Raw genomic sequence first — 27,909 nt, 5'->3', positions numbered from 1 at the left:
GATCTCCCCCACTGGCGCAAACATGCGATTAACCAAAAGCGAGGCGTTGGGGAGGCGGCTATACTTCTGTTCAGGAACGTTGCCCGATGGAATTACGGAAAAATACCAAGCCGAAGCGTCACATTCCGATTCTCTAAACAAACGTCAAAAAATAGCTGCTTTCATCAAGCTCCGCCTCCAACCCAGTAAAAATCTGGGAGACGGAGAGAAGCATTTTGTACTCTTCTGCTTTCTGCTGCTCTTCTTCTCCTTTTCCGTGGGGCAACGGCCACCTGAGCCATGAAGGACGAAAGCTGGCAACTATCGACGGTCGCCTGGGGAGCCGCGCTTTTCTTTTTGTTTTATTTAGGTTTCTTGCGGCGTGTTACTGGTGCGGCTGGCACGGTTTTTCACCGCCGGCGGTCAGGCCGCTTCGAAAAATCTTGGAGTCCTCCCATGGACGCGGTGAGTAAGGTCGTAAAGACAATTGCACGTTTTAGGACGATATTCGCATCATCCATGCTATTTCTGGTAGCATGGATTATCTGCATGTGAGGGGCATGGAGAGCGCTGAGCCGTATAGTGACTGAGAGGTTGGACACGACTGAATGGCTGACGACGACGACAGCGGAGTCTACTTACACAAGCTGGTACTTTTCGCTGTAGACATTATAGGAGAGTTGGGGTGGCAGAAAATCAGAAGAGTGTAGTTAACTTCCAATTAACCCATTTTATGAAAACATTTAAGTTTTCCTGAGTATCTGATGAATCTCAGGAAAGCTTGTGCATTTTTACAAATTTTGTCTTCAGGAGAAAAAGAGCAGATATAAATGGGCATTTTTTCTGTAGGTCATTTTGAACATGAGCAATAAAACATGTGAGTAGGGCCCCTTTGCTGTCCCAGGAACTCTGGAAGCCAAAATCACAATGGCACATTACTTATTTCAGCCATGTTATTATGCAAGAAAACTCATTGGAAAATATTTGGAAGGGTCAGCCCTCCAAAAACATGATGGGTATGTACCATCAAAGCTATCATAGCATAACACAACTGAAAGAAGCTGTACAAAATTGGAAAATGTGGAGAGAGCTGCCTACAGTTGGACATGATTGACTGGATAGTATCACTAATAAAGCTTGTGGTATACTTCATGGATGATAATGGAGTGTTTGAGTCCTTTTCTATAAGAAATAGCAAAGATAAAAAGTAGATTAATTTAATTTAATTAACCACATTTATATGCCGCCCAATCCCGAAGGACTCCGGGCGGCTTACAAAAATAAAGAGAAAAAAAAAAGACACATAACGAACACATAACAAAAGAAAACGGTTAAAATAGCAACCCCTCATACATTCATTCTAATCGGGGCTGGACCTCAACAGTGAGGTCAACAGCCCCAGGCCTGCCGCAACAGCCAGGTTTTTACAGCTTTCCTGAAGGCCATGAGTATGGGTATGGTCCGGATCTCTGGGGGTAGCTGATTCCAAAGAGTCGGAGCAGCCACAGAGAAGACTCTCCTCCGGGGGCCCGCCAGCCGACACTGTCTGGCTGACGGCATCTCAAGAAGGCCCAATCTTGGGATCTTACTGGCCTCTGGGAGGTATGTGGCAGTAGGCGGTCTCGAAGGTACTCTGGCCCTAAGTCATGTAGGGCTTTAAAGGTGATAACCAACACCTTGAATTGCATCCGGAGACCAATTGGTAGCCAGTGCAGCTCGCAAACCCAGCCTATGGGAAACCATAGCCGGTCAAAAGCCCGGATAAATGGGGAGTGTTGGTTCCCGTGGCGACGGAACTGTGAAACAAGCTGAGAATCCAATGGCAGGACAACACACGGATAAACAACTCTGTAATCCGTGACGTTCTGCCTTTGGCCTTCACAATGCAACGGTCACTGCCTTGTGGATGTTGACATTTACGAAGATTAAGTCCAAGTAAGTCCAAGTGCAGCTCGCAGAGGACAGGTGTAACGTGGGTGTACCTCGTTGTACCCAATATTGCTCGCGCGGCCGCATTCTGGACTAACTGCAGTCTCCGAACGCTTTTCAAGGGTAGCCCCATGTAGAGCGTGTTGCAATAATCCAGCCTTGAGGTGACAAGAGCGTGAGTAACCGTTTGAAGTGCCTCCTGATCCAAATAGGGCCGCAATTGGTGCACCAGACGAACCTTTTTGCGCATGTGCAAGCTGAGAATGGCTGCCAAACCTGTTGATCTGACTGCAGAAGACAGAAAGAACCTGAAAAACCTATGGATGCAGACCCAATAACCGGGCGAGGAGAGGTTTTTATTGAAGAGCAAGCTCCAGGGGACCCGAAGAGTCAAGTTACCGGGGGGGGGGGGTCGCCACTTTCGGGCGGCTCCCATTGGGCGCTGTGGCTCTCGGCTGTCTCTGTGCCGGTCGGGGCGGCGATGGTGGCTTAGCGCTGATGACGGCGCCTCCGGACAGTGCCTTCAGCGTTTCCAAAGTCTTGGGCAGTTTCAAAGGCAGCTGAAATGGCAGTTTTTCGATCGTGAGGAGCCTCGGGATTTGCTTCGGGCTATCCAGCGCCCCACGGAGAAGGCGATCAGTCGGGGACTTTACTGGGTGAGAGGGGGTGATTACTTTCATCTGCAGCCATTACGGCTTGTCTGGACATTCCCCCCTCCCCCTTTCCCCTTGGCTCAGCCTCTCCCTTCGATGCAGATTCTCGGTTGGCTTCCACTAAAGGCTGTTGCTGTTGCTGTGGCTCTTGTTTGCTCTTGTACCAGCTGGTGGCGGCGATGGCAGCGTTGCGCTGATGCCTTTGGGCAATGTTTTCAGCGTTCCCACCGTCTCCGGCATTTTCAACAGAAATTTTCCAACTGTGAGGAGCTTTTGGGCCTGTGTCGGGCTGTCCATCACCCCCTGGAGAAGGTGGTCAGGCCGGGACTATACTGGACGAGTGTGGGTGGCTGGTTTCATCTGCCGCCATTGCGGCTCTTTTGGACACCCCCCCTCCCTCTTCCCTTCGACTTGGCCTCTTCTCCCGCACTCAGCCGCTGCCGCTATGGGGCCTTTCATTAATTGACACCTGGCTCTTTTCAAACGCGGCTTTTGGACTGTATTTTCATTTTCATCTATTAAGCCCATCGCCACCCGAAGCTGTCCCAAGCCTGCCACCTCAGACAGCGCCATCACTTAGTCCATCCTATTTCTGGCGCTTCAAATCCCAGATAAGCGGGGCACTCAGAGACTGGCTAAACATCTCTCCCAGTGACTACCAGCCCTGGCCCCTGTTGGAGCCCCCTAGACTTCTCCTTCGCTATGTTCTTTCCTACTTTGTCTTTTCAAGAAATACCATGGCTGCGGTGAACATGAAAAAGCTTTGTTATACCGGCAACGACTGCAGCCTGTTTCCCATACATGAACTTAGGACCTCCAGCCTTGGGTGCCTTTGTTGGGACTTTGAGGAAGGGAGAGGGACGGAGCAGCTCTCCTTTTCCTCCCCGCACCATTGACTGTCTTAAATTACATGTGCGCAGTGCTCCACAAATTTTAGGAATGTGGTGTGAATGGTATGTCTGGTTGATGTCTGTACCCACTTTTTAACTTCATTATTGTTGTATTTTCTGTGTTTTAAATTGATTTATGTGGGGAATGCATGTATGAATGGCTCTGCATGTATGAGAGGACTGAGAGCAGTGGAGATGTGATCTAGAGTTGAAGGGCATTAAGACCTTGCCCTTGTCATGGTCTGATCACTTCCTACTGAGGCTTGACTTTCGGAAACCAATCCCCCACTGTAGGGAGGGGGAACCAATTAGGTGGTTCCGCCCCAGGCGCCTGATGGACCCTATGGGATTTCAGACGGTGCTTGGAGAAATACCTGACACTATTGTTCACAATCTGGCGGAGTCCTTAGTCGCTGCCTGGAATACAGCGGTGGCGGGGGCTCTAAACCGGATTGCGCCTTTGCGACCTCTCCGAGGCAGCGGATCCAGGAGGGCCCCTTGGTTTACTGAGGAACTCCGGGAGATGAAGCGCCAAAAGAGACGCCTAGAGTGCCGCTGGAGGGCCAGTAAATCTGAGTCAGACCGAGCACTGATGAGAGCCTTTATCAGAGCCTATCTCATGGCAATACGGGCGGCGAAATGTTCGCATTTTGCCGCCCTTATTGCATCCGCTGAATCGCGCCCAGCCGCCTTGTTTAGAATAACCCGCTCCCTCTTGAAAGGGAGGGATGCGGATGACCCTTTACAAGGTAGAGCTGAGGAATTTGTTCAGTATTTAATGGATAAAGTCGCTCGGATTTGGACAGAGCTGGACTCCAATTGCACGGTACCAGCCGAGGTACCAGGGGAAGGTCTTGAGCATACTTTATGGATTGAGTTTCAACTTGCTTCTCCTGAGGAAGTGGACAAGGCCATGGGAGCGGTGAGTGCCTCCACTTGTATACTGGACACTTGTATACTGGACCCGTGCCCCTCCTGGCTGGTCTTGACCAGCAGAGAGGTGACACGCGGCTGGATCCGGACGATAGTTAACACCTCTCTCCGGGAGGGAATTTTCCCGCTCCGCCTAAAGGATGCGGTGGTGAGACCCCTCCTGAAGAAGCCATCTCTGGACCCAGCCATTTTGAGCAACTATCTTCCAGTCTCCAACTTTCCCTTTGTTGGGAAGGTTGTTGAGAAAGTGGTGGCCTCTCAACTCCGACGGTCCTTGGATGAAACCGATTATCTGGACTCCTTTCAGTCTGGCTTCAGACCTGGTTATAGCACTGAAACTGCTTTGGTCGCGCTGATCGATGATCTCTGGCGAGCCAGGGATAGGGGTCATCCCTCTATCCTTGTACTCCTTGACCTCTCAGAGGCTTTCGATACCATCGACCATGGTATCCTTCTGTGACGGTTGCGGGAGGTGGGAGTGGGAGGCACCGTCCTTCGGTGGTTCTCCTACCTCTCGGCAGGTCGCAGTCGGTGTTGGTCGGAGGACAGAGGTCGACCCCAAGGCCCCTCAACTATGGGGTGCCGCAGGGTTCGGTCCTGTCCCCCCTCCTATTCAACATCTACATGAAGCCGCTGGGTGAGATCATACGCCGGCACGGGATTAAGTACCACCAATATGTGGACGATACGCAGCTGTATCTGTCTGCCCCGTGCCAGCTCAGCGAAGCATTAGAAGTGATGTGCCAGTGCCTCGAGGCTGTTAGGGTCTGGATGGGAGCAAACAAGTTGGCACTCAATCCAGACAAGACCGAGTAGCTTCTGATGTTCCCTCCCAAAGATTGGCCAATTATTCCATCTCTCAGGCTGGGGGGTGAAATTATACGCCCCTCAGAGAGGGTCCGCAATTTGGGAATCCTCCTGGATCCCCAGCTGACTTTAGAACACCATTTGTCGGCTGTGACCAGGGGGACCTTTGCCCAGGTTTGCCTGGTGCACCAATTGCGACCCTACCTGGATCGGGAGGCCCTTCAGACAGTCACTCACGCCCTTTTGACCTCAAGACTGGATTACTGTAACGCACTCTACATGGGGCTGCCCTTGAAGAGTGTTCGAAGACTTCAGTTAGTCCAGAATGCAGCCGCGCAAGCGATTGTGGGTGCACCTAGGTACACCCAGGTCACACCTATCCTCCGTGAGCTGCACTGGCTACCCATTAGTCTCCGGACCCGCTTCAAGGTGCTGGTCGTCACCTATAAAGCCCTACATGGCATCGGACCTGGGTACCTGAGAGACCGCCTCCTGCCGATTATCTCCCTTAGACCGATCAGATCTCACAGGTTAGGTCTCCTCCGGATTTCATCTGTCAGCCAATGTTGGCTGGCGACCCCCCGGGGGAGAATCTTCTCTGTTGCAGCTCCAGCCCTCTGGAATGATCTCCCCGTGGAGATCCGGACCCTTACTACCCTCCCGGCCTTCCGCAAAGCCACCAAGTCCTGGCTGCTCCAGCAGGCCGGGGGGCTTGTGAAATATCTAGCCCCACAGTAACTGTGAATGTTGCATATTTTTAAAGTGTTGTCTTGTCTATTTATCCCCTTCCCTTGTTTATTGTAAGCCGCCCGGAGTCCTCCGGGAGTGGGCGGCATACAAGACCAAATAAACAAACAAACAAACAAACAAACCTGGGCAAAGGCCCCCCTGGTCACAGCCGATAGATGATATTCCAGTTTCAGCTGCGAATCCAGGAGGACCCCCAAATTGCAGACCCTCTCTGAGGGGGGCAAATTTTCACCCCTCCAGGGTTAAGGATGGACTGTCTAAGATGTCCTTCTGGGGCAGCATCCAAAGCTACTCAGTCTTATCGGGATTGAGCACAAGTTTGTTCACCCCCATCCAGATCCTAACAGCCTCCAGGCATCGGCACATCACGTCTGCCACTACACTGAGCTGGCACGGGGCAGAAAGATACAGTTGAGTATCATCTGCATATTGATGGTACTTTACCCCGTGCTGTCGCATTAAAAAGCTAGTAAGTCTGTATAAATTAACTTAATGTCTACTTAGATCAAACTTGTCAGCTAATATTTAATACATAATGTATGTCTTCAAAATACACACCTTAAAATGACATTCTAAATCTGTTGGAAAGTAAAGATCTTGGTAAAAAGAAATTGTGGCCTCTAACCAAAAAAATGGTGGTGGTGGAGTAATAATATATGTGAAGAGTTTACCATAGACTCCAGAAAAAACAAATCAGAGGGGAAGAAGATTCATAATAGTAAGCTTTCAGACCGAATCTGGAAAAATAACAATTACCACAATTTGTGTTAACAAAATTATATAAAAGACATCAAAGGAGATTTCTTTATCCCTGAAGAAATGAATGACTTTTCCCCTACATGTAGATATAATTATTTCATCTAAAAGAATTTCCAGCAAATTCCCCTGTACACTCCTAACTCCCTCTTAGCCTGTCATTATCATATTTTTTAGATATATGGAGATATCTTACAGAGAGGGAATATATTATTATTTTATATATAAGACAGGTTAAATTGGTAGGAATGTATTTAAGAAACATGAATATATAAGGATTTATTTAAAAATATACACAGAGCTGAAAAAATGTAATGTCTAGTTTGCCAAATTATTTTTAACTGAACTAAATTGTATTTAAGATTTAGATTAGATATAGATATTTTTGAAATTACAATCATGCTGTGGTAATTATTTTGGAGGGGCAGCAGTATTAATTTGATTTTTTTAAAAAAAAACAACAGCTAATGGCTTTATGGTGACAATACTTCTGTAAACCAGTATGTGTTTTCTCTGTTTCTAGTGGTCCCCTAGACTATCTGGCTTTCCTCTACGGCTTTGCGTGCACTTGGTCAATACAGTAAGTATCCAGCCTTTCCTCCTCCTCCTTCTTTACTTCCTCTTTTACTGCTTCAGATGCTGAGGGAAATGCAAAGTTCTAGTGGCCTCAACCATTGTTATTTGATGTTATTGTTGTGTATCTTTGATGTCTCTTCATCTTTTTCTGGGTCGGCCTTGTGTTCTCTGGCCTTCTCTTTTTGTATATGTCTTTTATAGCATAGAATCCCAAGATCAATATGGTTAAAAGTTGTACTCTTCAAACTACTTCTATATCTATAGCATATCTCTTGATTTTCAGTGAGGATTATCAAATGTAAGACTAGGCAACTTGGTGGTTTCCAGGTGGTTTGGACATAAATTTCCAGTTTGTCCACTTGATCCAAAAAGTAAAGTAATACCAGTTAGTAAAAAGTTAACAGGAACAACTTAACCTTATTTTCCAATCAGATTGTACCGTATAATCTGTAAATTGTATGCAAAATACCTGTTTCAAAAAGTTGCTGATTGTTTGAGCTGAGAGAATCAAATAGCTGCAGAATAAGCAGGTTTTAAATGAAGCTTTTCAAGAGTGGACCAATGTATCCATATCTGAGAAATAACCTCAGATAATCTCTGATCCCTCTGTAAAAATGAAGGCATTATTTGATGCAATTCTCTGTGACAGGCTATGGCATTCTGTGTGAATAATTATGATGCTTCATGAGAATACAACAACACCGGTTACATGAACAAATGGCAGATAATTAATGACAATTTTCCAACCTCCAAAAGAGTTAAGTAGAGCGAAGAGTCAAGTTGTGTATCCTTATCCTCCTATTTAATGTTTATTGTAATGACATTCTGTAAGTCTTTGTCAAACCAACATCTTTCACCTCCGCCTGCATCCTTCTTTGAAACCTGGGTGAGTCTATAACCAAGTCATTTCACAGTAATGATACTGTGTCATATCATGTTGGTTGATGACTAGTGAACAATTTTCTTTCATCTTTTGAAATGATATTTTTGATCTGTTAGGTCATAAAAGTTGAGTTATGAAAACAGTCTCTCTAACCAAAAAGATTCCTTGATAAATTTATTTTTATCTAAACATTTCAAGGTTTATAACTGAGTTTTAAAGGAAAGGAAGCTTCTGTTTCATTTTTGCCCTCAAACTCTTCTGGGATCTTGGATAGTGACACACAACAAAGAAGTCTTAGTTATCCATTTTGTTGAATCAAATACTTACCAAGTTCCATCAAGAAACATGAGGGGAGAGAAGAAGATGGACTGTGACCCCTGGGTACATGGAACGTCTTCCAACCAAGTCCTTATCTGGCCCTTTCTTTTATAATGTTTCAGTACTCTCTACTTCAGCTGTATCCTCATTCATTGTTGTTGGGCTAGGTACTGTTTGATGGGATGGGATGTTCAGCTACTAGCCAATTTCCTGCCTATTCTGGAATCTGTTATTTTTATATAGCCAAAGCTGCACTCTTTGGATGCTTTTTGTTTTTTTATTCACTTTGTTTTGTTTGGGTTATTGCTTCTATGTCACACTACTGAGTTCAGATGGATTTCATCATTTTTGTAACATCCTCTATGCAACACATTAGACTCCAGTTAGGAATGCCAGATTTCTCTTCACTGGCTAAGGAAGAAACGGGCATGATTTAAACTTTATGAAAGAATTCCTCAAGATATTATGTTGTTCCTCAAGTACAAGCCCTATTTTTAGTAAAATAAAAGTTTATTTTATTTATTGATCAAATTTATGTGGCTGCCTCATCGAAAATGTCTCAGTGCAGCATACAACAATTACTGTACCTGTTTCCTATCTGTATGTGTTGTAACTGGTTTGAAGTCACATTCTTTTGAGAATGGGGGAAATGATTTTTGCTGTAACTGATTCACTGTATCAGATCAATACTGGCTTTGGTGAAAGCAGAATGGTTAAGCCTTAAATTCAGTCTAGCGAAAGATGCTATCTGTATGTGTTTTGTATTTGGTCTTTTAATACCCAATTATGTTCAGTCTTTGTTGAAAGAAGACTCAGTCTAGAACAAAGAAATAAAAATTCTTTTTTTTTCATTGTAGGCTTTTGGACAACTTTTTTTAGTGCCATTTTTAATGCAGTAAGTACTATTTTACTAACTGAATTACATAATAGAGACTCTGCAAGCAGAGTAAAATGGAGAACATGAAAAACATATTCAAATTGAATGAGTTATGCATTGTATGGGAGACAGAGATCTTTTTCACTGTAGCACTAGATTTTCTAGGCTAACAATCTGTTCTCCGAAACAATACACGTGAGAACATTTCTATGTTACATACACACCAAACAGTACAGTTTCTACAATAGCTTCTTGATGTGGTTCTTTATTGTGTTTGGGATGTAGAGTTAAAGAACTTTAAAATATTAAAAAGTTCAAAATTTGCCTAACATTAGTAGTTGAACATAATGTTCGTTCAGCTATGCCAACACTGACACCAACAATTTGCCATTAATTTTAAACTTCTGAACCTATGAAAGATGCTTAATATCCTGCAGATAGTCTTTGACCTATGACTGTTCGATCAGTGACACTTCCAACATGATGGTGTTGCACAAATGGTGGTTATGACTGTATTTTGATCTCTGGCTGTTCCACTATCTCCACAGTGATCACAGTCTGGGTGTTTGACAACCTTTTAGCACTTACAGTTGGTTGCCAAGCATCCTGCAATCACATAATCTCTATTTACTCAGAAAGTCAATGGGAAAGCTGGCAGGGAAGATTATAAGTCACTGAGATAAATCTGCCCCATCTGTTCACTCTCCACCAGCCCTCTGCACTTACGCAATCCACTGATGCTCCTTTCCCCATCTGTGCTGCATCTCTGAGCATCCTCCCAACCCTTGGGGCAACTCTTGCACAGCTCACTGCAACCTTTCTGATCTGCGATATGCCATTGCTTAGCAACATAAATTCCACTCCCAATTGTTACTACACGGATGGCAAGGACTACCTGCCAAGGACAACCTGTACTTAAGCTTAGCAAATGGTTTGGACATGAAAGGTAGATTATGTCCCTCTTTTCATCCTTTGAAGAAATGAAAAGCTTTCTATTGCAGTTATACCTTTGACAGGGCTACTATTTAAACCAATCAGAATCTTCTCACCTTTTTACATATGAAGGAAAAGAGAAGAAAAGAAGAAAGAGAGCCCCAGAATTGTTTCCTTCTCATTACTTGCTACTAATCCATAATCTGAAACTGGTTTGTAGGTAGCCTGGATGTTGAAGGGAAATGGTCAGCTTGCTCCTTTCAGTCTGCCTGATCAAAGGACTCTCTTAAATTCTAATACTAGATTTACCACTATTCATTCAGTGACTGTTTGATGTTACAATGCCACTATATGAAGGGACTTAAAATCAGTCTTTTCTGGCAGCTTCAGAGACAAGGTGAGATGGCTGGCATCTTGAGAGATAAAGTCAACAGAAGCCAGCAAGTCACTTAAGAAAATCTTGCCACCACATTTCTTCACTAATATGCAGAGGTGGGTTTCTGCCGGTTCACCCTGGATAAGGTGGTAGTGGCAGTGGCGGGAGGCTCTTCCCACCCACCCAGACACTTCAGTACATGCGCAGAAGCGTCACATGCACAAATGTGCATGAGCAAACTGGTAGTAAAATAAATTGAAACCCACCACTGCTCATATGCGCCACATTTTATTCTCTCCTTTGTTGGCTTACACTCACCAGAGCGCTTTTCCCCCAGCCTCCCTACATTCGCACGAAGACAAGTGGCATCTTCCTTCCTCAGCCCCTTTTCTCCCTATGCTTACATACCCCAATGCATGCAGTGCCTTCTTTCTCCATCCTCCTATGCTCACATGTGTATGCTCCACACCCCCTTTTCCTGGCCTCCCCAAGTTAATACTGTATTCCTATATCCCAAATATGCATGTGGCCTACACTGGGTATCCTGGGGCCTTCCTCCCCCCCACACCACACCCCTGTGCTCCTTACCTGTAGCTCTCTCTGTTTCCTGCTTAATAACCCACATATCCTGGGGTTGTGATGACAACCAGGGCCATCTGAATTATCATTAAGCAATGTAGTCATGCAATAATAGCAATTAATGAACACATTGCTTAGCAATTGCAATCCCACTCCCTATTGCCAATGTAGCTCAAGGACTACCTGTATATGTTCTGGCTGACTTTTTTCCTGCATTTCTTGAAAGAAGAAAACATAGAAGCTATGTATATAAATTGATCTTCTGGCTTTCACAGCTGGTATCTGTTGAGCACTTTTGAGTTTCAAGGTTTAATAACTGCTCTAGATAACAGATTTCCTGACATTTTACCGGCAACTATGGCTGTCTCCTTCAGATTCAAGGTGGTCTCCCTGAGTGTACTGTACAGTTGCCTTTTGTCTGCATAGCAGACCACTTTCTTCTGAGGCCACAGTTGCTGACACAATATTAGGAAATCTATTGTCTAGACCACAGTGTGCATATCTGATCAATTCCAGTAATGCAACATTTAGGATACATTTAGAATAATGTTATTAATGGAAAACTTTGAGGGAAATAGGCAGTACAGAAAAATGTGTGTGTGTGTGTGTAGCTATCATTAAAAATAATTTTAAATTAGTGCTTTACTGAATTTTTAAAAACTTTCTCAAGTTAATGTAATAAAATGCACTTTTTCCAGGATGAACAATTTTACTGCTCTACGCTACCTTGATATTACTGAAGATCCTACTTTCATGCCAATGGTGGCTTCAGAAAGAAAAGAACACAAGTCAGAATCAAAAAATGTCTCAGCAATTCTCGAGAGTTTGATGGAATCAAGGCATGTGTGTAATTTAAGGGGTCGGAAAGATATAGTTGCAAACACTTGAAAGCAATAGCTCGGTAAACTTTAGTTGTGGGAGTTCAGTGTATCCACAAATTATAGCAAGTATTGAACATTCATAAGGGAGATAACGTAGTTTTCTGTTTCCACTGCGTTATTGTTTTAAAGTTAAATGGAACTCTGGAATCTTAAATGTTGAACAAATTGTATATTTTGAATTGGAACTGAAAACATTTTTTTCCATTGTACTTCCTAGTGATTATCATTTTTTGTTAGGAAAAATAAATGATCAAGGAAATGATAGGAAAAATTAAATTGAACAGTATGGGCTTCTGCCTCTCTTCACAGCAGGTCTCACCAGTAGGATGTTGCAGTTGAGAAAGAAATGGAGCCATATCCAGCCAAACTGGATGAGTAATAATGAAAGGCTACCAATCTCAGACGATTGCTGCTGAAAGGAAGATTAGAAAAGGGCGTTTATGCTTCTCGGTTAACATCTTACTCTTTTCAAATTATCCATGAATCTTTATTGTTCTTTTTTTTTATGTCACAGCTCATGTTCTGCAAGTTCTGTTTTCAGATTTAAAGGGATTCAGGATTACTTGAAATGCTATAGGTAAGGAATTCAATATTTTTTTTAAAAAAAGAATATGTTTGTTCTTGGGTTTCTTTTTCTTGATTGACAAAACAGTAGCTTAGGGGCTAATTTTGTTCCTACTTTTCACTCCATTCCAGAAGAGGTGGAGAAATATAAGCATTGTTTGCATTTTCCAAAAAGATACCTTTAGAATGAGCAGGTGTGAATGTTTCTGTTGTGAAGTTAACTTTGTTTTTCTTTATCTTTGTTCATGTGCATAATTGAATAATCGTTCCCAGTTTCTCCATGCTTCATATGTTTCTGGCAAACTATGGTTCTTGATTTTAAATTTACTTTGGGATACCATTCCATACCAGTCGGTTATTATTATGTATAATCACATTAGATGGAACTAGAAGATCATGTTTTTCCTCAGTCTGATTCAAGAAATATATCTGACCAAATTTAATTTAATTCTCACATTTCTCAGCCACTCAGTTCCCAAATACTGAGCAGCTAATTGACATAGTTCACTCATCCTAAGAATCATAAGTAAACAATTAGCCATAATGTGAGTTGTTTGCCTTAACATATTGCATGAATGAAAACATAGCTGTTTTGTTTGGTGTGAATGGTTACATGGAGTAACTATTATGGTTCATTACAGCACAAATGATACAGTAGTATAGGACTCAGAAAGTCTTGATTCACTAAGCATTCCCTTTAAAGAACTTGGGGTTGTGCATTTGAAATCTTACTGTTCAGGGTTACTAGTGACTTCAGCATGAATATGACAATAGAGTGGAAATATAACAACTTCCATTTTGACTGTTCACTAGATCTGGAGAGGTAACACCCCGAGAAGTTGCCAAGAACATTATTGTTGCTCTGAAAGAAGTTGGGAAAGCAAATCCTAACCTCCAGGCAATTTCTCAGTGGAATGAGGAAGAGATAATCAAGGTATGTTCAGTGAGAGGAGAATTACTTGTTTCTTGAAAAAGGTATTCTCTAAATTGTGTTATTACAGGGTTTGGAGAAAGAGTCTCCTCTCTTGTGCTGAAGTTCTCTGATTTGGATTTCAACATGAGATATTTTGTAGTTTACTTGTTTAAAGTATTATTTCTATAGAATAATTATAATATAATAATTATAATTATTTTATAAATCTCTTTTAAAAAAGTTTTATTCACAAATCTCTCTTTGCTCAGATGGCTGAGGAATCCACAGCTCGTTACAGAAGCAAACAGCCTCTCTCACTCTTGGATGGAATTCCAGTATGCATAAAAGAAGAAATTAAAGTGGTATACACATTTCACTTTTTTTGTGCTCAGTGTTGTTAAAAAGGAAAACAAATATCACATTGAGGGTATAGGAAAGAAATATTAAGAAAGTATAACAGCACCTTAATACTATCAGTTGTTTTGTACCTTGCATTAATATCAATACTATAATACCTGTATACTAAAATCCAATGCAAGAAATTTGAAATACCATGTATTCTTCTTGCTACATCTCAAGATGTTGAAGAACTAGAAAGGGTTAGGGTAGAGCAGAAAAAGAAATCCAAAATGATAAAAAGATTAAAGTAAGTCCCTTATGAAGAAATGTTTCAAAGTTCATTTTAAAGCAATAAAGAATATAATAAAGATGTATGAAAGAATGTTTTATAATAGCGGAAATCAATATCATTCAATGAAGCTGAACAGAGGGAGACTAATAAAAAGTTCTTCATACAGCAGTACATATTTAAATCACTGGTTCACAATCATTTTGGCTTAATGGTTGTATTTCAAAAAGAGGATAGAGATGAGAAGGGCTAGGACAAAACCCTAAAGTTTATTTAATTATATGCGGTTAATAGACATTTGTTTCATCTATATAATGTTCATTTCTGCCATATTAAAAATTAACGATGAGATTTGTAGAAGCTCTATGCCTTGCATAGGCTCTGAGGCATATAGTGAAATTTGCTATCACAGATGTAACTACAATCACCAACTTGAAGAGATTTTTAAAAAGATAGGAAGAATTCATGGAGGATAAACTATCAATGATTGCTAGTTATCATGGTTATACACAGTATACATAAGAGACTGTCAAAGTAATATGCTGCTCATTACAATGAGTTTGCTATGTTGTGGAATTTGGCAAAGTAGGAAGCACAATGTAAGGGGAAGAACTATGTTTGTTGTAATGATCATTGCATGTCTGCTTTACAAGATGGATTTTGAACAATGGAAAAGCAAATTTTTTTTACAGAAATTGTTGTATGCAAGGCAAGAAATCCTGGAAATCTTATTAGCTGGCCAATTTGGGGAAGTTATGCACATCCTCATTTGTGTATCTGGGGTGAGGCCCATTAGGCAAATTGGGCCTTTCATGAGGGCAGAAGAGCTGGGAAATTAACAAAGTGAAATGGTGAGATCACCAGCTGATAAGAAGATGGAAGGTTGGAGTTTCACTAAATTGCAATTTCCTTATAAGGGAAATTGGACTAAGCTGTGAGTGATAAGGAGGCTTCTGTTTTTTAGTCTAGATGGGATTGTAGGGGGGCTTTGAGATGCAGGGTGGGTGTCAATTTGGCCTGAGAGAAACTTCTTCCCCAAAGAGAAGAACTAGGTTTGATTATAAAAGGATGCATTTTCTTATGAAATTGTTTTCTGTGTGGTTTATTGCCATTGGATTCCCTTGAGGCAGGGATAAATGATCTATAGTATTGGGTTGTATTTATAATGAATCCTATCACAGAATACTTTTTGGTATATTTATAAGGTACCCTATCACCACCGAAGTGGAACTGTATACTTGGGCACAAAGCCAGAGACTGAAGATGCTACTGTGACAAAGAAATTACGGGAGGCTGGTGCCATTATCATTGGCGTCTCGAACATGCATGAATTGGGTATAGGGACCACTGGATGTAATCCCAATAGGTAAAATAGTATGTATTCACTAAATCGATTTTCATTCAAACTGTTTCTTGTGAGGGCTAGAAAGAACAGTTAGAAAAACAATTAAGCTTTGTGACATCTTGAATGTTAAACAGTGTAATGAAATTTTATTGGGGTGGGAATATGGAAGCATGGAAGGTGAGAGAAAAAAGATTTAAATGTATCACTGGGTAGTTACATTGTTTCCAGAAAAAAGAAAAAGCATGGCAATTCTTTGAATTTTTGTGCTGAATAAGCTTTCCTAAAGGATACTTTCCTCCTTTCTTGGTAGCAGTGATGCCTTTCTAAATTGAGCTGTCTTAGCTTGCAGGTATGAAACTAGGGGGGCTGGAGAAGCTTTTCTATGTACCTGTAGGCCAGGGGTAGGTTCCGGCAGTCACTACTGCCGGTTCGCTCATGACTACACCACACGCATGTTTGATGCACAATGTGTGTGCATGCACAGTGCAATAAACATTGCTCTGCACTGTGCAGAAGCAAAAAACAAGATGGCAGTGCCTATGGCGCCGCCCAGAGAACCAGTTTGGGGGCGTGGCAGGCTTGGGTCACTGCTGGTTCCAGCGAGCCAGACCACCAAACCACTAATGGTTCGGCCAAACGGTCTGAACAGGTAGGAGGAACCCACCATTGCTATAGGCAAACAAAAGGGAGAAAAGCAGCTTTTTAATACTAAAATAATGAAATTACAGTGGTTTTAGAGCAATCAGTAACTATACAAACTAGACTTGAGCGCTTCCTCCTACTGTGATAGTTTGCCAGTACTCTGCTTTCAGTTCTGTACTCAAGATCTTTTTCTTCAACTCTCCATGTCTCCATTATTGCTACCCCTCCTCCCCTCGCTGAGACCTGGCAGCAGATGCAATTTTAGTTTTGCTTATGGCGGACTGCAGTCTAATTTCTTTGACATATAAATATACTTTCTTTCCTCCTCACCAGCCTTCATTATGATGGTCTTCAAAATACCTATTTATTTTATTTCTAGATATCATGGCACAACTAGAAATCCATACAATCCTCAGCATTTTACTGGTGGTAGTTCTAGTGGATCAGCAGCAGCAGTGGCTGCAGGTAAGTCTAGTATTACAGATGAAAGCCTTGAGAGTGGAGTTGAAAAACCAAGCCAAATTACAGCAACATTTCAAGTTTTTGTTCAGATTGGGCGGCGGGGAAAATGATGGAGAAAATAATTGTATTCAATGGAATTTTTTCTTAATTCCATTTCTCTCTAGGCCTCTGTCCGCTGGCTGTTGGTACAGATGGAGGTGGTTCTGTGAGGATCCCAGCTTCTTTCTGTGGTATTGTGGGACTGAAAGGTAAATTCTGATAGAAATGTGAGTAACAACTAATTCTGAGGGTCATATTCTTGAAAGTGAAAAATAATATCAATTTAATAGAATCATTTATACAAAATTGAGGGCATACAAATGGGAAGAAATAAAACAGGCAAGACGGCAGTTGCAGTGTTGTGATCAAAGTACCAGCCCCTTTGTATATGCATTGACATATGTACAAAATGAGCAGAACTTTGTGATGCCTTTTTGTTGTCTGTTTCGACTGCCATGTGAATGCTATTGAATGTATTACTGAAATACAGCCACTTGAAATCTTCCTAACCCAGTTCCTTATTTAAGTTTAAGTTGAATTCATTTACTTGACTGATGATTGAGCTAAGAAAAGGAAACATTAAGATGGATTGGTGTTTTTTTTTCTTAGGCTTTATCACTCAGCACTCTGCCTGAAGTATTTTCTGACATTTGCTTTGTAATTTTAATCATTCTGCTCTGTTGTCTGCAGGTACCTTTGGACGGATCAGTGGATTTGGATCTCATCCTCTCTCATATTCTACTGTTAGTCTTGGTAAGATGTCTCTAGCTTTAAATATATACTGGGTGTCCTTGGGAGAGAAAGGAGAAGCTACTTTCTATGCCGTTACTTTAATTTAAGTAACAAATTCTTGGGTCTTGTAGATACTTTGTCTGTTTAAAAATTGATGTCAAGGTTCCGATTGACAAACCCAACCAAGCAAGTACAGTGATGACAAACTGATCTCTTCTGGCAAAACTTTATTGAGTACATAGTTTTGGCACAGATTAAGGCAAAACCATCTCTAGCTAATTCCTGCTCAATCTTGTATAATTAAAGTATAGACTACTCCCTCCCCCTATTAGTGCAGGTCACATTGTCCAATTAGATGTTGTTGAATTGTTATTAGAAAGTGTTTCTAAGGATTTTAACTATCTGGTGAAGTGTCCTTGGCTGTCACAGTTTACAATTTGTCTTCTTGATGCCTGGAGCCTATATTCCATCCCCCTCCCCCTCTTCATTGGCAAGCTGAGAAGTGATAATAGTTGCAACAGCATAAGCATGCTTCCAATTTGTAAAGTCCCCCCCCCCCCTAAAACATGGGAGATATCTGGAAGACAAACATATTTTATTAATAACTAGTTTCCATCCCCCCCCCCCCCTGTTGGGGCCCATGGTTTTTGAGGGTATTTTGTATGGAATGTCTTTATTATGCAATCTGCCTTAATCCACCTCACTTCTGAAATTGGATAACCCCTCCACTGCACCAGGTACTTTATAATACTGGGAGTCTAAAATCCTCTTAACCTCATAGTATTTTTCACCACCACCCTGACTATAACTGCAACTGGGGCTTCTTTCTCAATTGACCTTAGCCTAGAGCCCTGGGTCAGTTTTAACAGACTACAGTGGAGCACTGGGTGTACTTTCCTCAATATCCTGGACAGTTTCAGTTCTACAATAACTGGGTTGATGATTTTTACAATAAGGAAGGGACCTATGTATTGTAACTTAAGAATGAAGACAGAGGCTCTGGTTCGGTAACGCTGTAACCAATTTAATATAACAGTAACTATTAACAAAGTATATAAGGAAGACCGGCTGTGAGCACGGTAGAAACAATTGTAACAAAGATTAGACTGGTAGTCTGTGGAGAAGAAGCAGCGAAGCAGTTCCAGGTAGACTGGTATGTTCGGCTACTCAGTTGAAGAATCAGTTGACAGTTGGAAGAGCCTGCCTTTTATAGGTAGCTCGGCAACTGACAGGCGCGTCTGATTGGCTAAGACGCGCCTGGCTGCTACCGAGCTGTCATTCGTAACTGCGAGGACTTTCTTTCAGTATACAACACTATGTATTTTGGATCCAATTTTCTGGATGGCAGCCTCAGCTTTTTGTACTTTGTGGACAGATAACACGTTCCCTAGGTGGAATTTCTCCTGATAAGCCTTTTCTTATCTGCCTGCCGTTTTTGGCTGTCTGTGGCTTTAGCTAGTGCATTCTTTATATTACACCACACACTTTGAGAAGAGTCTGCACATTCTGTCAAGGTTACTGATAAGGGGGGTTCTTGTGGGTATTCTGGCATGGGCACAAGCCCAACTCTCGTAACTATCTTAAAAAGAGTGAGACCAGTGCTCCTATGCATGGCATTGTTGTATACCAATTCAGCAAATGGCAGAAGCTCCACCCAGTTAGATTGCTGATAGTGGACATAGCAACATAGGTATTGCTCTACCATGGTATTGGCTTGTTCCACAGCTCCGTTCACACTAGATGAAATGCTGAACTGAGCCCTGGGAGAATCTTATCAGTCTTACGAATTTGCACCAAAATTTAGCCATGAATTGGACACCCCCTCCCCCTCGAATCTGAGATGACACACTTTGGCACTCCATGCAATCAATATATGTGCTGCAGGAACTTCTTGGCCAGCTGCTGGGAGAAAGTGAGAGAGAAAGTATTTCTAAGGATTTTAGCCACCTGGTGAAGTGTCCTTGGCTCTCAAGGTTTGTCTTCTTGATGTCTGGAGACTACATTCCAGTTCCCTCTTTCCTCCCCAGTAGTTTATTGGCAAGCTGAGAAGCAATAATAGTTGCAACAGCATAAATGCGCTTCGACAATTGATATGTGAGTTTTATATGAGAAAACATTAAGAATGAATGCATGATAGCCAACATAAAACTTTTACAGTAGGTCCTGGTATGTCTTTCCCAAGCATTTTTGCAAAATCACAATGTCTACATTTGCCATTGGTGTTGAGTCTGTATCATCACCTCTTGATCAAGCTCTTCCTTGGGCAGTTTAGCTGATTTACTTCTTGTATGTCTGATAATAGCAGAAATATATCCCCATAACTCCATTGGTTGCTCCTCCTGCTATGTAAACAAGGTGTTGCCCTCGTAACTAGCCTTTTCCAAAGCATCAGTGAAGATGTTGTGTATGATTGCACAAAATCATTCCTTCCTGGGAAAAAAAATAAATGTTAGTGGTTTCCTTCCTTCCAATCACATACTTTATCTCTTTAAAATATGTTTTTATAATTATCTGATGGGACACATGAGGAGGAATGCATGTAATCTTTGGAAACTGCCTGAGTGTTTGATAGGTGATACTGAAAAGAAGATTGAGATGTAAGGTATACTTAGAACCCTTTCAAAAAAGCAGTTTGCTGCATTATTGGAATAGTAAACTTTGAGGATGGTAAAGAATGAAGTGCCACTGTAATTATTTGAAAAAAAAGCCTGTTTGATTTTTATTACTGTTCTTGGGAAAAAGGAACAGTTATTCTTGGATGTTGCCATTGCACCATATCAGAAATATCCTCCACAGTAAGTTGCGTGGTAGAGTACTCACTTAATTCACATTCCAAAACACGTGCCAATGTTTTAACACTTATTTTGCTTTCTCCCACAATCTCGGGCTATAAAGTTCTCTTAAATTCAGAAATGATTGGAAAGTATGGGACCGCTAGAAAAGTGAATAACCTGTTTTTTAAAATTTTGCCAGGCCCTCTCTGCACCTCAGTTGCAGATGCTGCTATTGCTTATGCTACCTTGGCTGGGTCAGATTTACAGTATCCATATGGTGCGTATTGTTACTTACTCACTTGAAATGCAAGGAAGGAAGGGTTTTTTTTTTTTAAATGAAATGTCTTTCTCTGTCCTTACTTCTTTAAACCCATTACAGGATTGCACCAACCTGAACCATCCTTCTCAGAAAACATCAACACTGATCTGAATGGTTTAAAATTGGGAATTGATTGGAATTTCTTTAAGGTATCTGTTTGTCTATCTATTTCTTCTGCATTAGCATTTTATATATGGTCAACCAATAATATTTTAGGGGCAAACTTTGATCCTTATATCAGTTTTGAGATATGTTTGCAATAGAACAGAGTTGTGTCATGATTATGGAATGGTGAAAAACATGGGAGGTAGTGAGTGTCTTGAAATGATTCTGGAAAAATGATTTTGGTTTGTCTTATCTGCTAGGCATGTGACACTGAAATCTTAGCTGTCTGCAACAAAGGTAACATGCAAATGATCATTATTTTTTGCTCATCGATGTTGTATCCTGGCCTGCTTAGTATCTCTTGCTTATACATCTTGAAGCTCAAAATTGTCTTGCAATTTCCAAATCACTACATGAGTGTTTGAGGAATGAAAGTGTTTCAGAAGCTGTACTGTTTTCCTGAGAAAATGTAATGTAAAGAGAAATATGTGCATATTTTGATCTTTCACTATTAATTATTTATCATGATAAGAAAGACCATTAATACAGGTGAGTGAAAAGGAGGCAGGGATGATTGCACACTGAAAGTAGCCTAGTGCAGAAAATACACCCTGTGTCAAAGGTGAGATGATTGGAATTCCCTATTCTTTTTTGAAGTGAAATGCAGCCTCCCTTCTCAATGCAATTTTCGATCCTCCAAATCAAATTTGAATTTGGAATCTTTTCCTTGTAGCAACTTTGATTTGAAGGTACCGTATTTTTCGTAGTATAAGACGCACTTTTTCCTCCTAAAGAAGAGTGAAAATTTGGGTGCGTCTTATACACCGAATGTAGTCCTGCCAACCCACCGTCCCCTACCCTTTGGCCTCTGCCTACCATCAATTTGCCTCCTTGCAGCAAACAGCGAACAGCCTGTTTCAGCTTCAACACAGCCTGATTAGCACAAGCAGCTGATTGTCAGTTGGATCGGCTACTCGACCATTAGCTGTTTCAGGCTGCAGGCTTTGGTATTGCCTATTGCAGTCTCCGTTTGCCCCATTTTCAGCCTCCACATCCCATTTTGGGGTTGTGTGTCCCTCATTTTTGGCCCCCACACATCCTATTTTCCACCCATTCCGATCCCTGCTGCTCGGAATGGGTGGAAAATGGGGTGCACGGAGGCGGCAATAGGCTATGGGCATATCTGAAGCCTGAAAGAGTTGATGGTCAGGAAGCCCGACAATCAGCTGCTTGTGCTAATCAGGCTTTGCTGAAAATAGCAATAGAAATAGTTAGGCTTATATACCGCTTCATAGGGCTTTCAGCCCTCTCTAAGCGGTTTACAGAGTCAGCATATTGCCCCCAACAACAATCTGGGTCCTCATTTTACCCACCTAGGAAGGATGGAAGGCTGAGTCAACCTTGAGCCTGGTGGGATTTGAACAGCCAAACTGCAGAACTGCAGTCAGCTGAAGTAGCCTGCAGTGCTGCATTTAACCACTGCGCCACCTCGGCTCTGAAACAGACTGTTTGCTGTTTGCTACAAGGAGGCAAATTGCTGGGAGGCAGATTTTTTTTCCCTTGTGCTAAGCAGGCTGTGCTAAAATTGAAACTGAAACGGAAACAGGCTGTTTGCTACAAGGAGGCAAATTGCTGGGAGGCAGATTTTTTTCCCCTTGTGCTAAGCAGGCTGTGCTAAAATTGAAACTGAAACGGAAACAGGCTGTTTGCTGCAAGGAGGCAAATTGCTGGGAGGCAGAGGCAGATTATTTTTTTCTTGTTTTCCCTCTCCAAAAGCTAGGTGCGTCTCAAACTTCAGAGTGTCTTATACTCCGAAAAATACAGTAATTTTATTGAAGCAAATATGTGAAGGGAATGAATAACCAGTTTCTCCTTGCAGTGCCATTGATTAATTTAAATACTGCAAGGGGGTGGTGGTCATGGATTTTTCATATGGCAAAGATTGGAGACATCTAATTTATAGATTTACTTCTAGCCAGCACCATGGACCAGACATCCATGAACTACAACAAACATAGACCTCTTCCTAGGAAACCGAAATTCATTGAGTATACAGTATATAAACTGATGCCATGAATTGCATCATGCAGTAGGGTATCATGTATATATTTTACATTCATGGAAGAAAGCTAATCAAGTTACAAAGAATGGATTAAGATAATTAGAAGCATGATTTTGCAATTGTGCATTTTGCTTGGATGTATGGTCAATGAGAAGTTGTATGGAATTTTCTATATTACTTTTTACATTTTTGCATCGTTGTTAGCAAAGTACAATATAAAGGCTTCATAAAAGTGGACCTGGATTGGATTATAGCGCAAAGATTGTTTTTAAATGTGAATTTAGAATCCTGGCCTCTCAAGATTTATTTAATAGTGAAGTTTATTTTTCTTCTTCTTCCTGCTATCGTATGTTCAGCAGTGGAATTTCTAGTGGACTTAGGAGCCTCAGTAGTTGAAGTATCTTTGCCAGAGATAGAAGAGGTTCGTGTGGCTCATGTAATCTGCATTCTCAGTGAAATGAGAGATTTCCTGCAGTCTGACTTCAACAATCAGTTTGAACAAATGGTAAATGGTGGTTGGGGTCATTGCATCAATATGTATTTTTAACAAATCATGTCAAGGGTCTGCATTTTCTGCCCTTTGTATTCACAAGAATCTGTGGTTAGGTTGCTGGTTTCTGTTTGTATATGAAATGCCTACATCAGTACTGCAATGTATCCTCATATTAGCTTGGGACACGATGGCTCAGTGTTTAAAGAAAATTGAACTTGTCAGCTGGAGAGCTGGTAGCCTGAGTTTGAGACCCAAACGCCATGCAATAAGGTTGCTGTTCTAAACCATGCAAAAATGTGAGTAGATAAATAGGTACCACTTTGATGGGAAGAAAACAGCGTTCTGTGCCACTGTGGCATATAGTTATGCTGGCCACATGACCACAAAAATGGTCTTCAGACAACACTGGCTCACTCGGCCAAGAAGGAGATGAGCACCATTGGACATGATTGACAGGAAAATCTTTACCTCACATTAGATACCATTCCAGTTGCTGTTCAGATTGATTTTAAGATGTAGTTAGCAATATGACTGGGAAATTGGGAAACTTCCAAACCTATGCATGAAGTTCTCTTTGGCCTCAGGGGTGATTTTATTCAAGAAATGTATACTTTTTGGAATCCACAGTACAGTGTCTAGAGTCTTGGACCTCCTCCTATATCAAGGCTCCAGACCCAGTAGACCTTACTTATCTGTTGCCTTCCTTTGTTATGTGTAACATTGATTGATTTGAAGCATCAACAGGGACTTTTGTTCTACAAAAAGGTGGGGTGTTTGCTTGTTCACTTCTTAGGGCTTCCTAAGTGACCAGTGTAAGTAGAAGATAATTTATTTTTCAGAAAATCTTTTCCAAAATGCATGTTATTTTAAACAGTTTTGTCATGGTAGTCTTTAGACATTTATTTATTAAACTTCTATGCCACCCATCTTGCTGAGACGACACTTGGCAGCTTACAGTTATTCAGTATAAAACATTAAACAATAAAGATCATAAATTTTAAATTCAGTTAAAATCCAGTTGACCAAGATGGGGAGGAAGAGAGAAAAATGTGCACGGGGAAGAGGTGGGCTCTGTCAGGCAGGATTTATAGTAGGGAAATAAGAGCAAGATAAAAGATAATGCATATTTATTTATATTATTTTGTCTTCTGTTTCAGTTGAAAAATGTTTTCTAAGAAACTGGCACATTTCTATTTGAACTTATTTCTTTCAACTATTTCTATTTTTGATTGTTTCTCCGATATTTGCTAAAATATGGGTGTATTTTTAGAATTCTACTTTGCTTTTGATTTTTCATTATATATGGAATAATTACTGTAAAATCTTTGTTTTCCAGAATTTGGAGACTCGTTTGAACCTTGCAATTGCTTCTCAAATCACAGCCCTGGACTATATTAAGGTGAAAAATAAGCTGCATGGATGGGAGAGCTGGGGTAAAAAGTCATTGTACGTCAGTAATATTCTCCTTATACACTAGGGGAAAAAGTAGGGAGAATAGTAAAATGTTGGCTAAATTACAGTCCCTTCAAAAAAGCAGTTAAATCATTTGGCATTCTACTAAAAAAAACTTTTGAAGTGAGCATTGAATATGAGTGGACTTTATTAATCCAATTTTCTCAATCATATCTTTTATTTAAAGGCTAGAGAGATGGGGCAAATGTATGTTATTACTTTTATCTTGATATTCAGCATCTTTGCTAATAGAAAACAAACTAGGCATTATATTTTAATTTTACAGTTGTTCCAGCCATTAACCCTTTCCTTGATTAGAGAGCTTTGTAATGTTCACAATCTGAGAGATAATTTTATGACAGTGTAGTTTTTATATTGGACTATTGGGAGTGTAATGTTTCCATGTATTTCCTCTGTTTTACTTTTCCTCTGAAAAAGCAAGAAGGAAAGATTTGAAGTATCTGTTTTCAATTTAAACCCCGTACATTTCTTACGGCATTGTTATAGTTAGCTTCATGAAGTTCAATAATTTTGGATGGGCTTGGAATGTTTAGCGTTGTATTCAACATATCTGGAGAATGCTAGTTGGAGAAGGATGGTTTAAATGTTAGTTTGTAGAAGCTAATTAGAATCAAACATAAATTTATGGAGTTTACTACCATAATTTGACCAATGTAGCTTGTTCAGCTCAGACTTAACAGCTGCTCATTCAAATTAAAATCTTTCTTTTCCCTCTCCCACTCTTGATATTAGATTTTAAAACTAATATTTTGTTGTATTGCATGTCCAATTATGCTCACAGCTTTCTGGCATAACTTTTTAGAAATTGTTTATATTTCACTGTATTCTGATAGCTAAACTAGCCATGCATATTTTCCTCTTTTGTGGCCAATCAATTGTTTCATTTAATCAAATATTGTTATGTCTCTTATATGTCTACAGAATTTCTATTAGGCATTATAAAAATAGTCAGTGTTAGGGTTCCAAGTAACACTCCTAACGAAAGAAGACTCTGAGGCTTGTGTTTCCTCAAAGTTCCATTTTATTAGAGATGTTATATTGGCATATCTGGGAAAACCTGAATCCGAAAGTTTCCAGGTTTTCCCCACCCAAGTAAAAGTTCAAGTCCCTGCCCAGCACCCACATGTCCAATCAGGCACCGTCCAAAACTGGAGATGCCTCCCAGTCATCTTATCACAGCTGGCCAGGCAAGGTGTCCTTGACTCTCTGAGAAAATAATGTTATTTTGACTATATCTTTCATATTCCATATAATCCCCCCTCCCATTTTCCCACAGTAGAAAATGTGGCAGGCCTGAAGGCCCAATATAAAACATGGCTTCCAGATCTGACCGTCAGTCAGTAATTTTACTCTTTGTTCTGGGAGTGACTGTAATATTTAGATTGTAAACATTTAGCTGTATTGTCTTATGCTAACTATAATATTTATAGATCTCCATTGAGTTTGTTTTTACTAGCTTGAGTTTTGTCTATTTGCAGGCAAATCGCCAGCGAAGTCGAAGCATGGCTTCCCTGAAAGATATATTTTCAAAGGTGAATTGTCTCCTTACACCAGGTACTTGAAAGTTAAGAGCAACCATATATATTGTATAAGGCTTAATCTGATGCTAATCACGTGGCAAACTACAATCAGCAAAAGATTGGTAATCCACAACTTTGGCTTGCATTTGAATGAACTTTGTGCTATCTTGCTAATATTCATGATGGTTCGTTTTGTGTGGGCGACTTTTTTTCTGCTTTATAAATATGAAACACCTGATGGTTGGAAGAACTTTAGAATCATGGCAGATAAAATGGGAAAGAATGAGACACTCACATTCCTTTGGGGAAGCAGAGAGACCCTATAGCCGTGATGGTGAACCTATGGCACACGTGCCACAGGTGGTATGTGGAGCCCTCTCTGCAGCCACATGAGCTGTTGCCACAGCTCAGCTCCACTTTTCATGTGCATGTGCCTCCTGCCAGCCAGCTGCTTTTTGGGCCTCTGCCGCACATGTGGGAGAAACACACCTGTGTGTGGGGGTCATGCATGTGTAGGGAGTGGGGGGAATGCGGGGAGGGGTGCGCCCCCCCCCCGTGGCCTGTTTTTGGTCCAAGGAGGCTTCAGCAAGGCCTGCTAGGCCCAAAACGGGCCACAGGGTGGTGGTGGTGTCGTGTGCACATGTGTGGAGGTCGCACAGGGGCGTCGCATGCACATTGTATTATGGGTGTGGGTGTACACATGCTTTTGGCACGCAAAAAGGTTAGCCATCACTGCCATATAGTTAGAATTATTTTATGTCCTATTGTTTCATCTCCTTATTTTTCTATCCAAAAATAGAAGTGGGGGGAAGCTAATGCTACTGTGAGATAGTCCTTGACTTACAACCACTGTTCCCTCTAAGGTGCGCGGCTGCGCGGCCGCGCACATGGCAAGAAACCCCCGCGTAGAGGTTTCTAACTGCCGCGCAGAGGTTTCTTTCAAAGCAAACGTGGGGAAGTCCTTTGCAGGCGGCTAGAACTGGCCGCCTGCAAAGGACCTCCCCAAACTTGTTTCAGCGGCAGCTCTCAGCCTGGGCGGCAGCGTCACACAGGCTGTGGAAGGAGGGGGAGGAGGAGGGAACCAAAGAGAGGCTTTTGCCGAGTCTGCGCCCCACAGCCAGGACCGTCCTTGTGCCTCAAGCCGCGTTTCTTCCTGCAAAGCCCTTCTGGCGTCAAGCGGAACTCTCGGGTTGCCCGAAGGGCTTTGCAGGAAGAAACGTGGCTTGAGGCGCAAGGACGGTCCTGGCTGTGGGGCGCAGACCCGGTAAAAGCCTCTCTTTGGTTCCCTTCTCCTCCTCCTCCTCCTCCTTCCACAGCCTGCGTGACGCTGCCACCATAGGCTGAGAGCTGCCGCTGCCGCTGCTGCACAACTGAGGGAGGGAGAGCGAAAGCAGAGGTAGCCTCAAATTTAATTTAAATTCTTTAAAAGAATTTTTGGATTTCTCCTCACCAAACCTTTAAGACTGAAAGTTTTTCCTAACATGAACTTGAGCTAATATACTTAATATGAGAAAGGTGCAGCAATTAACACTGCTTTTTAAAAAGAACAATATTTCTCAATTGTTTATCTGTATGAAGTCTGCCTATCTTAAGTTCCTACTATACAAAAGGTATTACCTTCTAAGGCAACCTGTATACAATACATTAGTGGCCAATGTTACATTGCTCCTAATGACAAAATTAGAGCTGTGTTAAGCCTATGAAAAAAATCCCAAATG

The 27,909-nt window shown here is 41.5% G+C and overlaps 1 protein-coding gene across 1 annotated transcript; it reads left to right on the top strand.

Moving 5' to 3' along the window:
- Positions 1–181: 181 nt before the first annotated feature.
- On the top strand, positions 182–26,249 carry LOC116505603 (fatty acid amide hydrolase-like). Its single transcript, XM_032212937.1, has 17 exons — positions 182–444; positions 7,221–7,277; positions 9,332–9,369; positions 11,938–12,078; positions 12,635–12,697; positions 13,498–13,618; positions 13,867–13,959; positions 15,431–15,591; positions 16,592–16,677; positions 16,839–16,922; positions 17,404–17,466; positions 20,419–20,496; positions 20,599–20,687; positions 20,904–20,940; positions 23,062–23,210; positions 24,535–24,597; positions 26,150–26,249. The coding sequence occupies exons 1-17, from the start codon at positions 280–282 to the stop codon at positions 26,231–26,233; spliced, it is 1,572 nt and encodes a 523-aa protein (XP_032068828.1). The 5' UTR covers positions 182–279; the 3' UTR covers positions 26,234–26,249.
- The last annotated feature ends 1,660 nt before the right edge of the window (positions 26,250–27,909 follow it).

The sequence above is a fragment of the Thamnophis elegans genome, chromosome 3 (genome assembly GCF_009769535.1).
Source record: "Thamnophis elegans isolate rThaEle1 chromosome 3, rThaEle1.pri, whole genome shotgun sequence".
Lineage (NCBI taxonomy): Eukaryota > Metazoa > Chordata > Lepidosauria > Squamata > Colubridae > Thamnophis > Thamnophis elegans.
This window is presented reverse-complemented; position numbering and strand designations above follow the sequence as displayed.